Here is a 15,461-nt window from a genome sequence, read left to right as displayed (position 1 = left end):
TCTTTCGCAGTACGGCTGCTGTGCCACACTGTGCAGCACCAGCTCTGGAGGCTCTTTATTGTGGCACTGTAAAGGCTTACCGGCAGCTGCTGTGGGAGGTGTAACTTCCTAATGAAGTATAGTCTCTGCTGGGCCTTCTTCACCTGGTGAAAGATGGAGCTCTAGTGAAAGATCTGTAAGGAGGACTATCTTTTTCATGCATAGGCCTATAGTTATATTTCTCATTCATCCTGCCATTCACATTTCTCATGCATGCTCATTTTCAGTTTCTCTTGCTGTCATTGTCTGGGGCTGTCAATTGAGCTATCAGCTGTTCACATTAGCTATTCACATCTATCCAATTGCACACACCTTCATTGTTAGCCTAACATCTTGCTGCTGTCTCTTTTAAATATGTTTCTCTCTCTCTGCCTTTATTGTGTTCATGCTGCTGTTATGTGTGTCCCTCCACCTCCTCATCACCGCCCACTCTTTGCAGATTCACCAGTTTCATCACTTCATCAACCTCATCATCAGCCTTATCAGTCTCAGCAGAAGTCCTCAGCCAGCACCACCACCAGTGTCTGGACTCCATGGGGAGATTTATCATGCTGATGCTCAGGGCTGATTCCCTTCGTTTACAAAAAGATCTCCCAGTGGAGTATAAGTGCCAAAGACTTTCTTGGCATTGTTACTATATCATCTGTTATAATAAATATCTTTACTTCATTCACTGTGTCTCTCCTGATTGAAATGATTACACGTGAGGTCTGTAGACTCCCAGGAATCTGAAGTTCTCCACCCTCTCTACCTCCTCCCCTCGTATGCAGAGGGCCCGAGTGCTCAATTCGCCTTGATCTTCTGAAGTCTATTATCATCTCCTTAGTTTTTGTGGTGTTGAGGTCCAGGTTGTTATGGGAACACCACTCAGCCAGGTGTCGAACCCCCTCCCTGTCGGCTGTTTCATTGTTGTTTGTTATCAGTCCTACTATGGTGGTGTCGTCTGCAAATTTGAAGGGTCAGTTCATCCAAATTCAGGTTTTTCAAATGTCATTTTTTAATGCTAGGAGCACATACAAAATACCACTCATGGCTTTTGTATTAGGACCAGCAGTGGAGATCTCAAACCCTCAGAAAATAAAATCCCTCTACTCCTGTCTGTATTCATCTTTTGACAACAGTTAGCTGTCAACCTCAAATAAAGGATGGAGTACAAATCAGCACTGTTGAAAGTAAAAAGGTTTTTAATTTATTATCTATTGAGTTATATCTAACTTAATAAACCCACAATACCATGCGTAGGTATAACACTCTATATAAAAACAGCAGTACAAACCTCAGATGGATTATTTAGCTGAATATATACAAATCTGAAATGATTGATTGATGATGTTTACTGATGTTGTGATGTGTCAGATGTGTTCATTTAATTTTTACTTCATGGTTTACAAAGAGAGAAATTTAAGTCTAAAATTGTGTGTTGCAGGGACTTACTGTCACTTGAGACTGTTTTTACATTTTCACTCTTAACTGCAAACTGTTGTGCTGTTTGTATTAATAAACTGTTCAGTGATACTTAATTATACGGCCCGCAACAGAGTAATTCCATTGTATGAATCAAGTTCTAATCAAATAATTACTGGTTCCTACTGGTATTCACATGTAGGTGCAGTAGAATAAAACAAGATTATGGGGAACAAGGAAGTTACAATTTGATAAGAGGAAAGGAGAAATTCACCATTGTTTGTCTTTTACAGGTGTGCCTTTGGCAGATGAGCTATACCCACACTACAGGGCTTTATTATTATGTCTCTTCATCACATGATTTAAAATAAGGAAGTCTAAACTTACCTTACTAAAGTGCACAGCAATGGAGGGCTTCTGTTGTCATCCAAGGAGGAAAACTATAACATAAAAAAGTGAAGATATCAACATATAGACATAGATGGATCAGGCATGGCTAATATTTCATGTTTAAACTTAGTAATTATTATTTTAATTGGTTTGATTACACAGTAAGAATAAGGTATGTGAGCTGAAATATGAAAGTGTTGACTGTTCTCCCCTTTTTACCCTTTAATTACACAGTAAAAACAAGGTTGTTAACGCCATTTTCTTCCAGACTTCAGTTTTGTTTTCTAATTATTCATTCTAACTAATACTGTGCCCCGTTGCTACCCATTATTTTAAAAAATACTTGGAGTGTATTTAATTTGACTTTTCCTTTAAAATGCCCCATTGTTATTCTCTTGATTCCCATAGTCTTGTTTTTCCCACTGTACCTACATGTAAGTACCGGAAGGAACCAATAAGTGGTTGGTTCCTGACTGTAAATCACTGGCTGTACTGTAAATTGTTACCAACTTTTCTGCTGTATGAAGCTTTGTAGAAGTCAAGAAGTCAAGAACAGGTTCACAGTCAGCACAAAAGCTTGTAAGGTTTTCCAAATCAGGGGTTAAGGATGTTGGCAAACGCAGGAAGAGACGTTTCCTGTTGACCAATGTTAACTGTAATGACAGTGAACCTGAAGTGTGCATTTTCACGGCAAACAGGTTTGCACACAGGATGACTGGAACCGTTTACATTGTGATGAGAATGCTGCTGCTTTCTTTGATCACAACAGGTAAGAGACACATTCTCTTAGTTTGTGATCTTGCGATTATAACTCCATCTTGAAATTATTGTAGAAAATCTAACCCCCTTCATCTTCTTTTAGCAGGTGTACATGGAGAAGATAACCTAGTATTTGCAGGAAAAGATTACAATATTACATATCCATGTGAAGGCATGGTCTGCTTTCATTTATGGCAATTCAGCGTAACAGATGATTACATCGCTATAGTCAGCAATGGAGAGATCCAGATATTTGAATTAGAATATGAAGACTCACAATGCACTCTGAAAATTGAAGATCTCACAGCGGAGGACGTTGGACGTCATCGCTGCCAACAAAGGCCAGATGTCTTTTCTCCTCACAGCAGTGAGTACAGTCAATGTTTAAGTTTTATTGCTGTGTGGGTTGATAAAGAATTTATTTCACCTGATTAAAGGAGAAATCTGTGCCATACATATTTTTTTCCCTTCTTCCAGCCCTCTCAGAGGCCCCAGTTCTAAACCTAATGCCTGGCAAAACATTGTCACTTCAATGTGTTTTCCTCACCGACATGGATCAGGGAAACTGCTATACAAATCTACAACAACAGGTCTTCCTGACGTGGGTGGATGAAACTGGTACTAAGATACAAGAAGACTCCCAACATCAGATAAAACAGCAGTCTTCTTGTGATACAACTCTGACCATCACCCTTCAAAGTCCTGAAAACAAGAAGTTTAGGTGCCAGGCGACTGTGGATGAAGGAATCCACACTTCAGTGGAGTTGCGTGTCAGAGTCCCAGGTCTGAATATAACTGAACCCAACCAGTAGACTCCCTTGGTGTTGAATGCAAAGAATTAATGCTAACAGCTCTTTTCTTTGTAGCTCTTAAAGGGAAGGGAAGAGGCTTTATCAAAGATGTGGATTCTAAACCTAAAGGTACGGTATTATTTTTACACAGACACATCGCTCATATACAAATACAAATTGGCTGTAAAAAAATAGGCATAATAACTAAAACAATGACCCTGTACATGTAAATTAGTAGCTACACAATGTGGATATTGAGCAATGTCAAAATGCTAAGAAACTCTCCAGTTTCCAGTGTTATGTTTAGTAAAGTTTCGGCTCAATTTAAATATTTAAGGAATAGTTTGACATTTTAATATAAACCTGTTGTTTTAACACTTTGGTTTTTGTACGGATTAAACAAGCAAGATATAATGTGAGCTTTAGAGGTTTTTATACCTTCAAACAGAGACAGGCAAGCTAACTGGCTGTTGGCAGTAGATTCATATTTATTGTACAGACACGAGATAGTCATCAATCTCCTCAACTAACTCTCAGCTAGAATGCAAAATGAGCATATTTCCCAAAATGTCAAACGATTCCTTTACGGTTATTTGGAGGACTTGCTTCAACCACATAAACGTTATTTCAGCATTTTAAATGACTGTAATTTGCGTTTTCAGGTGGCAATAAGGATGTGGTCAGTGTGGCTGTGGGAGTGGTGGGATGTGTGGTGTTGACAGTGATGGTTGCACTGTTTGTTGTGAACAGAAGAAGAACAAGTAAGTTCTCCTATACTTCCTGACATGATAGGAGGCATCTGGTGAAATCACCATAATGGAAAATTGTCACATTGTCACCCATACATGTCATTTCCAGGCATGTGCACATAAACACATGCCACCTTGCACAACTGTACTTTGTGGTCTTTGAGACAGACAGATGTGCTAAGATCCTACAAGTTCTGTTTTCAGTGTTCCTCACATGCTGGGAATTGTTTTGCAAATATAGAGTACTGAGTAAATTACGATAATCCATCCCTTAGATACATACTGTATTGATTGCATTACAGCTTCAGAGGAAACCTTGAGAAAATCTACAGCGGTCTGCTTAGAACTTAATATCTGTGTTCTCCCCATGTTTGCATGGGTTTTGCTGGGTACTACAGTTTCCTCCCACCATTAAAAGACATGTATGTTAGGGTTAATACTCCTGTCAGTGCCCCTGACCGCTTGCACTGGCAAAAAGAACTGGAGTTTATCCCGAGGTGCTGCACTGCAGCTGCCCACTGCTCCTAGTGTATAGGACAGGTCAAATGCAGAGGACAAACTTTATTTCAATGTAAGTGAGTGCTGAGAAATGACAATAATGAAAATCTTCATCTTAATTTTAGACAGCCAGCTGCAGTTCTCTTACCCACCAAGTACCAACAATGTAAGTTAATTCTCTTTCAAGAGCATAAAGAAAGAAATATTATCCTGATGTCATTTTTGACCACTGAAAGTTAATGAAAGCATGTGCCTGTGTGTTTCTTCAGGTTATGAACACGGATGACGTAATCTACTCTGACATCATCTTCCCTGTTGGCTCAAACAGAGTGTGTGTCCATGAGTATGACTCAACGGAATATGCCTGTATTCGGTACAAATAGTCTGCTGTCCAACATTTATATTGCAGCATATCTTTTCTTTGTTTATGAGCTTCTGCTGTGCCAGTGCCATGTATTTTGATACTGTGAAACAATTTGCAAAAACATGCTATTCTGTTACTATAGCTGGTAATCAAAGTAATTGGGAACCTGACAGGTATTTTTCCCTTTGACTTAGTCATTTAGTATTTTAGCTTTTGGAAGCTGTTACATGTTTTTGAATACTCTACCTCGATTAATTTCACTTGTCTTTCTAGATTCGATTTTTAAAAAAAAGTAATGTAGCATGTATTACCTGCACCCCTATCAGATGTAGAATTAAAAGGTGTTGTGAATGGTTGGAGAAACAACATGTTGTACGTTTGCATTAAAATTCAAATGATCTGTAACATTAATCATCATTTATGATGTTTATGATTGTCTTCTTTGCAAAACCTGTACCTGTATACAAGTCTGCAGGAGCCTCTTTTATATCACAAGAACTTGCGAAACAGTAGCTGAAGAGAGTCTAACTAACTGACTAACTTGTGTATATCCTGACTTGTGTTACCTTTCTCTCGCAGAGTGTGGATGAGTGTGTTCACGTTATTTTCCTGCATGAACTGAATGTTCAACATCAAGGTCAAGAACATGATTAAATGAGAATCTTGAACACGCCTGTCTCATAAATTCAGGGCAGCAGTGAGTATGAGCAAAGATTGGGGTGTTTGCAAAGCCTGTTGAATATGGCAAAACAAGCAAATTTTTCTACACTGACTGTGAGTCTTTTTATTAGCTGACATCCAAAACAGGCAGCTGTGGTTAAATGATGTGGTGGGAGGCAATATAGCGGGAAACCAGAGACATGCAGACCAAAGGACACAGGATTAGTTGCATAAAATTAGTATTTTTTAATGGTGTTGCTTAGTGACATGGCCTTTTTGCAGGTCAATGGTGTATAGGTATTCAGTGCAAAAATTTCAGCTGGCCGAGCCGCCAATTGTATCACTTAATTTTGGGCACAAATCTGCCATTTTACCTATGCAAACATGCTAAACTCCATTTTGTTTGGAGTATACTGCTGGATTCATTCTTCAACTCTTTCTACTTTCCACTGCTAGTACACACACACAAACACACACACACACACACACAGTCACAACTGCACACGCATACACACAGTAACACACACACACACACCCACACACACACACACACACACAGCAGGTGAGAGACTGCCGGAGCCGGTCCCAGTGTTGCCCTATTTGCATTTTAAATGTTTGCAGCCAGCCCCATTACTGTGTTCACAGTGCAGTGCAGCACAGCTAATCTACACACCTAAGATGTGTGATTGGCTACAGTCAAGAGTCTGAGGGGGTTGAAGAGATGGTGAAGACACAAACATTGACAAGAAAATGGGAGATGAATACAGATAAGAGGCCATACCCGGATAAGTCAGAGGCCCTCATTACATATCACATGAAATGAAAGCAGATATGCTAATCAGATTCTGAGTGTGTTCGTTTTCCTGTTTTCGTATTTCAAAACCAGGATGATTTTGAAGGGTTGAAGTAGGCATCTTTTTTCTGCTATTTGTTTAAGGGATTAAAGTGAGTAGGACATGAAGGTAAAAAAGGGGATGTAAATGACAGAGAGAACAATGAAAAAGCTTTTAAACGTTACAAAGGATATCAAAGTACATAACATGTCCCTTAATCCAAAATCAAAGTAGAAGATCTGGGCACAATGTAGCATAATCAGCACATGTGTAGTATGCACATGTACAGTATATTTCAGCAATAAGGCCTTTCTACAAGGGCAATGAAATGAAATTCTATTCAGTTGTCTCTGAATTAATAAGAAATTGCACTAAAAGCTCCTCTACTTGATGTTTCTTGGCCTTTTTCATGTCCGCCACATTGAAATCATGTATAAAGAGTAGCTTTTAAAATGAGTAGGTGCACGGATGGTTTCAGTGTGCAGTCTTAATGCAATTTCAGACACTTTCTTTGACCTTTCCTTACAATACATTTCATCATCATCATCATTTCAAAATTCAAAGAGAGTTTCAGGTAATAACGTTTGTCTTTGACTCGTTGCTTGTATTTCAAAAATTTCAACAGACTCTGACTTCTAGGTCAAAGATGGCAGATCTGATCATTCACGCAAACATTACCATGCCTTTTAGCAAGCGGGTGTCTATGCATTATCTCAGCTTGCCATATCAGAAATACAAACCAAAGTGGTGAAATTGTGCCCATTCTATTGTTACCCCCCACCACACACATACATCCCTTCACACACTCTCATTGTCCAAATAGCTGATAAGCTTTAGGTCAAAGCCTTGAACCCCAGTGAACTCAGGCACCAGCTTGTCTGCCAAGTGCTTGGAGTGGACGGATCAGTGGGGGCCAAATGCTGTCGTCCCCTGGTGTGTGAGTGTGTGAGTGTGTATGGGTAAAAAGCCATAGGATTCAGGTCTACAGTAGGGGCCCGTGGGGGTTGGGGACAGTCACTGGGATTGTTGTGTGTGTGTGTGGAACAAAAGGCCTTGATTACTGAAATCCTGCAAAAGGCAGGAGAGGAGGTGTTAAAAGTGATACAGTGGAGAAACAAGCAGACCTGGAGCTGAGGAGCCTTCCTCTCCTCTCATAAACCTCATGTCCACACCCTGTCTGCACATTTCCACTCTAATCCACAAACTAGCCTTTATTCTGTCTCTACAGTGCAGTCTGGAGACCTAAATGCTTAATCAAAGTGGTAAAAGAAAGGGAAAGTTTATTGTTGAAAAAACTTCTGTTTTTCTATTGTGCAAATTAAAACTGGAAAATGTTTAACAAGCAAAAAAAGTTAACTACCCACCTTGTGTATTTTTGTGCAGCCTCATAAAAATAAAGATGGCTTATTTATGAGCCAAAAATGACCCTGGTTGCCCTTTGACGCCAAGAGCACTTGACAAATAACCTTGAAAGTGAACTGTTGACATCTTGCAGTTGGCTTTGACAAAGAAAAGCAAAAACGTGTTGATAAAACCCAAAGCACCGATACTTGTTAACCTACAGGGCTGCCTCTGTGTTCTTATGGCCCATGACACATTGGCTTTTGTTAACACTTCACATTGAAATTGACCCTGGCTGTAGTCTACTGGAGAAGGAGGAGGAGGAGGAGGAGGGAAGAGGGGGGAGGGAGGGGAGGGGGTGTTTCTTGAGGCAAAGACAAAAAAGCGAATCGACGATTGACAATTTCCTGAAGGGAGGTGCTGCTTATCACTCCCAACATCTCCTGCGCTCACCGGAGGACAGGACACTCTGTGGAGCTCTGAGCTGCGCACACACAATGGACTGAAACTCCCGGACAGAGAGCAGTAGTCTATTGTCAGCTGTGAAACCCTCCGCCACAAATAAGTGACTTCCTTCGAGACACAATTTAGTCTCTGGACGTTCAGGTAGTAAAATAGTTGTTTTCGGTATTATTTGCGTTGCAATTAACGAGGAGCGTTTTGTTATTTTTGTTATTGCGATACGCTTTGTATTCTTGTTACTAAAATAAGTGTTTGGAATTACAGAATCAGTCGTGGCGCAGCACAAATTAGGCCTTATTATTGTGCGTAATGACTTGGAATTAGGTCGGAATTATTTGTATTTAGTTTTGATTAAACCAAAAAGTCTTCTTTGCAATTACAAAGTCGTCTTGAAACATAATTATGATCTAATTCCACTGACTTCTGCTTAAATTTAATTTGTGTTAGGCCTAACCTCACACACCCATAATGCTACATTAAAAAAGGTTAGATTTGGGTCAATAAGGTGAGTAATAGAGACAAGTGTGATTTAAGTACCTCATGGATTAATGCAATTCTTGTGCAGGAATTAAGTGCAATAATTTAGGCACTGATGAAAAGTTTATTTGGTTTTAAGTCAAAGCTGCTTCAACAGCATTTTAATTAAGCAGCAGCAGCTGTTGTTGGTGTGTGAATCGACCAGAATAATCTACACAATCTAGTCTGCTGTTAACAGAATCATGAACAAAGCCCTTTCCTTGATGTTTCAGGATTTATTTCTGTACGCTTCTCAGAATCATTTGTTTTACAGACATCCCGAGCTTTCCTCTCCCACTTTGCTGCCTCTAACCATCTCTTCCTCCTCTTTCCTCCCTCCAGCTCTCATCAGATATGATTCAGAGGAACGAGGTTGTGCTGTCCGTTCTGGGGGAGCTCCAGGAGGCCACAGAGAACTCTGGCCTGGATGCTCTGACCAGAGCGGCCCTGGAGGTGGACCAGGTCCTTGCTCCCTTCCAGCTCCCCAGGACCCCCTGTCAGGATTTCCCTGAGTGGGAAGGCGTCGATGACATAGCTCATGGCCTGTACCCAGCCGATGCTCCCGGAGGCCTCCTGCCACTGAACTGCAAGGGAGAGGGCAATATGCTGTTTGATGCAGTCAGCATGTTATTAGTGGGCAACACTGGACTTAGCTTGGAGCTACAGGTGAGCAGTGATGGTTTATAGTGGAATTCACAGTAGTACTTTTGCTGATACTGGTGCACATGCAGGGAGACTTAACTGCAGATCCTTATGCGTTAAATCAGAGTTATGAAGTTAGTGCTCCTTGAACAAAATACTTTTTTGAAACACCTACAGACTTTTCTTGCTGTTTATCTGGCTGCTGAATGATTGGGATATAGGAATGTTAATCTGTGAATACTGTCCCCAACAGGTACGGACAGTAGTGGAAATGGTGCTGTGGAAAAGATACTACCTATCTGGGATGATTGATTCAAAAATGATGCTCCAGGCTGTTCGCTTCAGCCTCTGTGCCGAGGAGTCTGAGGACATGCTGAACTTGCCTGTAACCGTCTTGGAGGCCATATTTGATGCAGATGTGAAAGCGTCCTGCTTTCCAGGCTCCTACGCCAACATGTGGCATGTGTATGCCCTGTCGTCTGTCCTACAGTTTAACATCTACTCCATCTACCCCATGTTCAACCTCAAGATCAGACCCTATTTCAACCGAGTCATACGCCCAAGGGCCTGGGCGAAAGACTCTGAGACACTAACCCTCCATATCATGTGGTCTGGCGAGCTGCAATCTGAATCCTTGTTCAGGCCCAACCATTTTGTCGCACTTGTCCAGACAAGTGACCTCACTATTGGGAGCCCTGACAGCGAGCAGAGGTCCTCACCCACCAAGAGTGAGGAGCTGCTGAACCAGGACTCGCAGCTTTCGTACCCCAATCTGAAGGACAAGTACAACATCACCAAGAGGACCTTCTACCGCTGGAAGAGGCAGACGCAGGAGCACTGCAAAAAGTCAGCAGCCAGGTATGAGGCAAAGCATTTCCTGCAGGCATGCTACTTGGAAGGTAAGCTTGTCCCCCTGCACCAGTTTAAAGAGTTTTTCCCTGAAATCTCAAGGTCGTCCTACTACAACTGGAAGCACGAGCTCCTGAAATCTGGAGGGAACTTCTCTACCTCATCTTCGACTGGAGAGATAAGTCCTGGAGAGAGCACAGAGCAGGAAGCCTGGTCTTCGCCTGAAGCAAAGCAGTATGAGCCAGACCACCATGACAGCGTGGCCAGTATGTTTGGCCTCAGCCTTGGCAAGCTGGATATAGAACGGGCCCAGAATGTAGCTCATATGCAGGAAGCCAAGCGCTGTCTGCAAAATTGTATCGCCGTGAACACCTCCTTCCCATTTAGGATCTTCAAAAGAAATTTCCCGGGGATCTCCAGATCAACCTACTACAACTGGAGGAGAGAAGCAATGCTGTTCAACAGAGGTTATAAAACCAGTGCTGGTAGCAGTGAGGACAGCTCAGATGCTGACAAGAGCCAAAGTCCAAAAAGTCTCTCACCAGTCCTGCCGAACACCAACCAGCCTGTCATGCCCAGAATGAGGATCTGCAGGCGAAAACACAGAAGTTTCAGACTGGCATACATGAGTAAAAAACAGCTCAGAGATGCTGCAAAGCTGCATGTCCAGAAGTCAAAATGGTCCCTGACAAAGTTCAAGCTCAAGTTCCCATCTATGTCCCCCTGTTTCTACTGGCTGTGGCGGAGCAGTCAGAACCGCAACAGAAAGAAGATGACGGTCACCCAGAGTGTAGAGATCAACGTCCCTACAAACCTGGTTAACACCACTACAGAACCCAAGATAACAGAGATGCGGATGGATAGTCAGAATGTACTCCCATTTGTTGAGAGCCCTAAGTATCTAGAAAATTCCACCATGCCCTCCTTTGATGCCCCACATTCAAAGCACACCCTCCAAAGCAAGACGCCGATTGATGAGCAGATGTTTGCAATGGATGTTGTGGCTCTGGCCAACTTCAAGGCCAAGGCCAAGCTGTTCCTGCAGCAACGCTTCGAGGAGAAATCCTTCCCAACCTTTAAAGAATTCAGGTCTTACTTCCCTTTCACTCCACGCTCGACGTACTACATGTGGAAGCGAGCTTTGTATCATGGGGTGTCACTGGTTCATGGATAAACGCACAAGGTTTTATCCCCTTTAAATGGCTGTTCAGGAGCAAAATGAAAGCTTTGTTGAAAGAACTTCTTGACCCCAAAACTTAACTTTCACCTTTGTGCTACTGCATCCTGTTGTTAAATACTACCTACACATTGCTGCATTTGGACTTGTTTTCATGTTCTAAATAACTGTTGGCTTAGCCAGTGCAATTGAATCTAAATGCATTGTGTCCTCTGCCCCACCACCGCCACACATTCCTCCCCCCTGGACATTTGCACGTGTGTGAAAAGAAACTGAGTTGTGGGTCCGTTTAAACCCTGCATGTTGCCCTCCAGGCAAAAGGCAGTTCAAAGCTGCTGTTTAGTGGCATTTTGTTTGAAGCTGTTCCTTCTTCATTCTCTTTTAATCCCTGCTAAACATTGTACTCGGGGCCCCTTATTTTTCATTGTAGCATGATTGTTAATTCTTAAATGTATGCTTTTTGTTGATGTGTGTAATATTGATCTGGGAGATTATTGGTGGTTTAATGTTTTTTTGATTCTTTGAATGTAAAGAGCAGCCAGTATTTGTTTTCAGAGATGATTTACTCCTGCAAATGTCCTCTGTAATCAGGGTTCTAGTGCTTTTTGATATTTCTGCCTTTGGATTGTTGAATGTACTCACCTCATGGTTACACTTGGTGCGCCAAAGTTTCGGTGGTTATCTCAAGGTTTTGGCATTTTAATGACCTACTTTTAGAATGCCTCTTTTTCTTTTGATATTCGACACTATAAACTGTGAGTTTTGACACACTATATTTGCACTAAAATAGTTCTCATCACACTGTTGAATGTATTATCTTAACCATTGTGCACCTTCTGGTTAAGATCCCTAATTTTTCAACAATTCTATTTTTGAAAAATGTTGTCATGTTTCTATACTTGAAAACTGAATATAAATGAAGATATTTTTATTTTTTGTACGATCCTTCATTTCAAAACTACCTATTTCCCTAAAATATTGGGAATGTTTGCCATTATAAGCTACTTTTGTCTACTATTTTTCAGCAAGTAAAACAAAGTTCCAGCTCCATATCTCTCCACACAGAAAAATGTGTTTTGCAGGTAAATCTGCCACTGTAACAGCAGTTTGATTTCAGTTTACAGTTTTACTTGGTGTATTTATTTTTCTCATGCATTACATGTCTGAAATTGGTATCATTGATACCGGCAGCCTGCATTATGCCCAGTCAGTAGGTGAGGAAATATGTACTGTTAGGCTGTAAATCAATAAACTATCAACCAGTATCAACTTTTTGCTTCATTTTTGTATGATAAGTCCTCATATCATGGGCTATTTAATACAGCATTTTTGATGGTAGGTATTGCACATGACCTCAGGAGGTGGTGCTTCTCTATGCCTGCAGTGCTCAGATATGTCGGCTCATTAACACAATCCATCCCTGACAAATTGTTCGTTTTATGCTCCATAACAGACAACTGTAAAACATCTGTAATTTTTTTTTCTGAATCAACTAGTTTCTATTCCAAGTCAGGGAGCTATTGTGATGCCAATCTTCTCTAAGTGCTTCTAATCTCATGCCCCATCAGTTACAGCTTAACACATGAAATTGTTTGCATTAGTAACAGAGAAACAAAGAGCAGACAAAGTTTAATCACTGTACAACCACAGACAAATGTGCAAACAAGCAGGTCAAACCAAGCCAGTGGCTAAAGAATAGCAATGATCTTTGAGACTGGTTCTCTCTCTGTCCAGCTATTGTGCTCATGCTAATGAGGGTAATGGTCAAGAGTGGGAGGGATGGAGAAGAGAGAGGGAGAGAGAGGAGGGGGTAATTGTATGCATGGGTATAGAGGTGTTTGAGATAAGGCCAAGAACACTCAAGACTTTGGGGGAGGGCTAGAGGTGCAGGGAGAAGGAAAGGGGGGATCTGTGATTTAGACTTGAATAGTTAAAAAAACAGGATTAGAACCATCACTTTGATCACAATGAATTTCACATTCAGTGACTTGTGATTAGTGTCTAAGAGTCTCTCTTAGACACTGAGGCCTTGGCATAAGGAAATATTTGATGAGTAGAAAATTTTAGTAGACTTCCTTGTATTTAGCTTTTCTATTGTATTACAACTGTATGTCCATGTATGTGAGCAAACCAATAAGAATCAACTAAAGTGATCACTTAACTTTTTGAGATGAGAGTTTTGGAACATTGTGGGGAAAAAAATCTCTTTTTACTTTATGTTTTGCATCATGTTGTTAACTTTAGGCTCTACTTGAGTCTGAACTGAACTGATATTTTATCAGCTTGATTTCAGTGTCACTCCTTTTTCTTCCCACACATCAGGAAATGTCAGCTCTAGTTTCAGTCACATTTCATTGAATGTGCAGATGATCACTTCCTTTAACTTTAAGCAAATTTTCTCACATTATAGTAGAATCTGATTTTAATGTTTAACCAAAGTTGGATCTAACAGCTGAAGTAAAATGTTGTATTATGGACACATCATTTGTCATAAAACTGGAACACTTAATAAAAGTATCTGTGTTTTTTCGCTTAAATTAACATGAAAATACCACAAGTAATTAATAACATATTAAACTTTAAAGTTTATTTCACATTCAGTGAGTCATGTGATTATTGTCTAAGAGCCTCTGAGGTAATTGACCTTGGCATAAGCAAATATTTGATGAAGTCTTCGGTTGTTTCTTTGCTTGTGGGTCTGTTTGCCATCTCTGTCTTCATTACTGTATGATAGAAGGAAATCTCACTGGCACTGAGCTACTCTACATTGTTTATCTCAAAAATAGCATGAAAATAATGAGGGTTGGCAGGTGGGAGCTGAAGTCTTCAAGGATTAGCATACTGCTGTTGGTTCAGAAAGACAGAGCGATAAAGCAGAGAGGCATCTCAAGGATGCCAAATTTTCTCAGTAAACAAAACAGACCTGTGGGACTATTTAGGCTTGCGGTTTGCTGCCAATTAACCTCTGATTGGAGCCAGAACTCAGAGGAACTCTGAATTTTGACCTTATTGTTGGCAAAGTGAAGAAGAGGAGAAGCTACAAAGTAAAACATTTCTGACCAAAAATTTTGGAAATCAGGTGACCGTTTCAGATCAATAAATGCACTCATAATGACCACACCACAAAACAATCAATGTCGAACAGGACAAAAATATTTTCCGTACATTATATACAACTTACACATATTTACAGAGGACAGTTTAAGTACATCTTATATAAGGAATTATTCTAGTAAGTTCTTTTGTTTCAAACTTATACACATAAACAGACATGCTTGCAATTTGTCCACCAGGTGGCAGTGGTTTGCTTTATAAGATGGGCTCAGCGCTTCTGGTTGTCTCCATGAAAGGGCTTACTTCAGGCACACACTCTCTGAGTTGGACACAAAATCAATGTGTAACCGCACAGCTCAGGGTGTGCGGTTCAGATTTCTCTTGAGATAAGTCCATTAATAAACATAATCCAACACTACAGCCAGTAATGCATAAACCAGATAAGGTCTTGGAAACAAATTGTTTAATGACAGATTAAAGACTACAGGGAAAAAGACAAAGAAAAAAAAAGATGAGAGCACTTTAAGAGCTCCAGTCAAGGATTATTTTGTGCCACATCATACCAGAACACTTTGCAGATGTTTATTATGTGCTAATATTCCAAAACTAAAATAAGTTTGAATTTAATTTTTTCCTCAAATGCCAGCAAAGCCACCAGGAGAACTAATTGCCTGTCTCATAAAACCCAGAAAACACCAGAATTTTTGTTCTCTGGTCCAAAATAAATAAATAAATAAATAAATAAATAAATAAATAAATAAATAAATAAATAAACAAACAGAGATGTGTGATCATGCTGAATCAACTGAATACATTTTTCAGTGATGTCAATTAATTTTGCTTATACATTGTTCAAGCCTAAATATACATTATTGTATCACGTACAAATAACAAACACGGCCAGCCATGTAGAGACACTCTTCAATCTGTTCT

The 15,461-nt window shown here is 40.4% G+C and overlaps 2 protein-coding genes across 3 annotated transcripts; both read left to right on the top strand.

Annotated features, from left to right (window-relative positions):
- Positions 1-2,531: 2,531 nt before the first annotated feature.
- On the top strand, positions 2,532-5,569 carry LOC122965585. Its single transcript, XM_044329732.1, has 7 exons — positions 2,532-2,602; positions 2,696-2,959; positions 3,070-3,375; positions 3,459-3,512; positions 4,046-4,144; positions 4,756-4,796; positions 4,900-5,569. The coding sequence occupies exons 1-7, from the start codon at positions 2,545-2,547 to the stop codon at positions 5,011-5,013; spliced, it is 936 nt and encodes a 311-aa protein (XP_044185667.1). The 5' UTR covers positions 2,532-2,544; the 3' UTR covers positions 5,014-5,569.
- Positions 5,570-8,198: 2,629 nt separating this feature from the next.
- vrtn (vertebrae development associated) lies at positions 8,199-12,405 on the top strand. 2 transcript variants are annotated; one of them, XM_044329991.1, is made up of 4 exons: positions 8,199-8,434; positions 9,149-9,472; positions 9,702-10,306; positions 10,400-12,405. In XM_044329991.1, the coding sequence occupies exons 2-4, from the start codon at positions 9,161-9,163 to the stop codon at positions 11,469-11,471; spliced, it is 1,989 nt and encodes a 662-aa protein (XP_044185926.1). In that variant the 5' UTR covers positions 8,199-8,434; positions 9,149-9,160; the 3' UTR covers positions 11,472-12,405. The 2 variants fall into 2 exon arrangements, with proteins under 2 accessions (XP_044185926.1, XP_044185925.1); XM_044329990.1 differs by having other exon boundaries at positions 9,702-12,405.
- The last annotated feature ends 3,056 nt before the right edge of the window (positions 12,406-15,461 follow it).

The sequence above is a fragment of the Thunnus albacares genome, chromosome 16 (genome assembly GCF_914725855.1).
Source record: "Thunnus albacares chromosome 16, fThuAlb1.1, whole genome shotgun sequence".
Taxonomy (NCBI): Eukaryota; Metazoa; Chordata; class Actinopteri; order Scombriformes; family Scombridae; genus Thunnus; species Thunnus albacares.
This window is presented reverse-complemented; position numbering and strand designations above follow the sequence as displayed.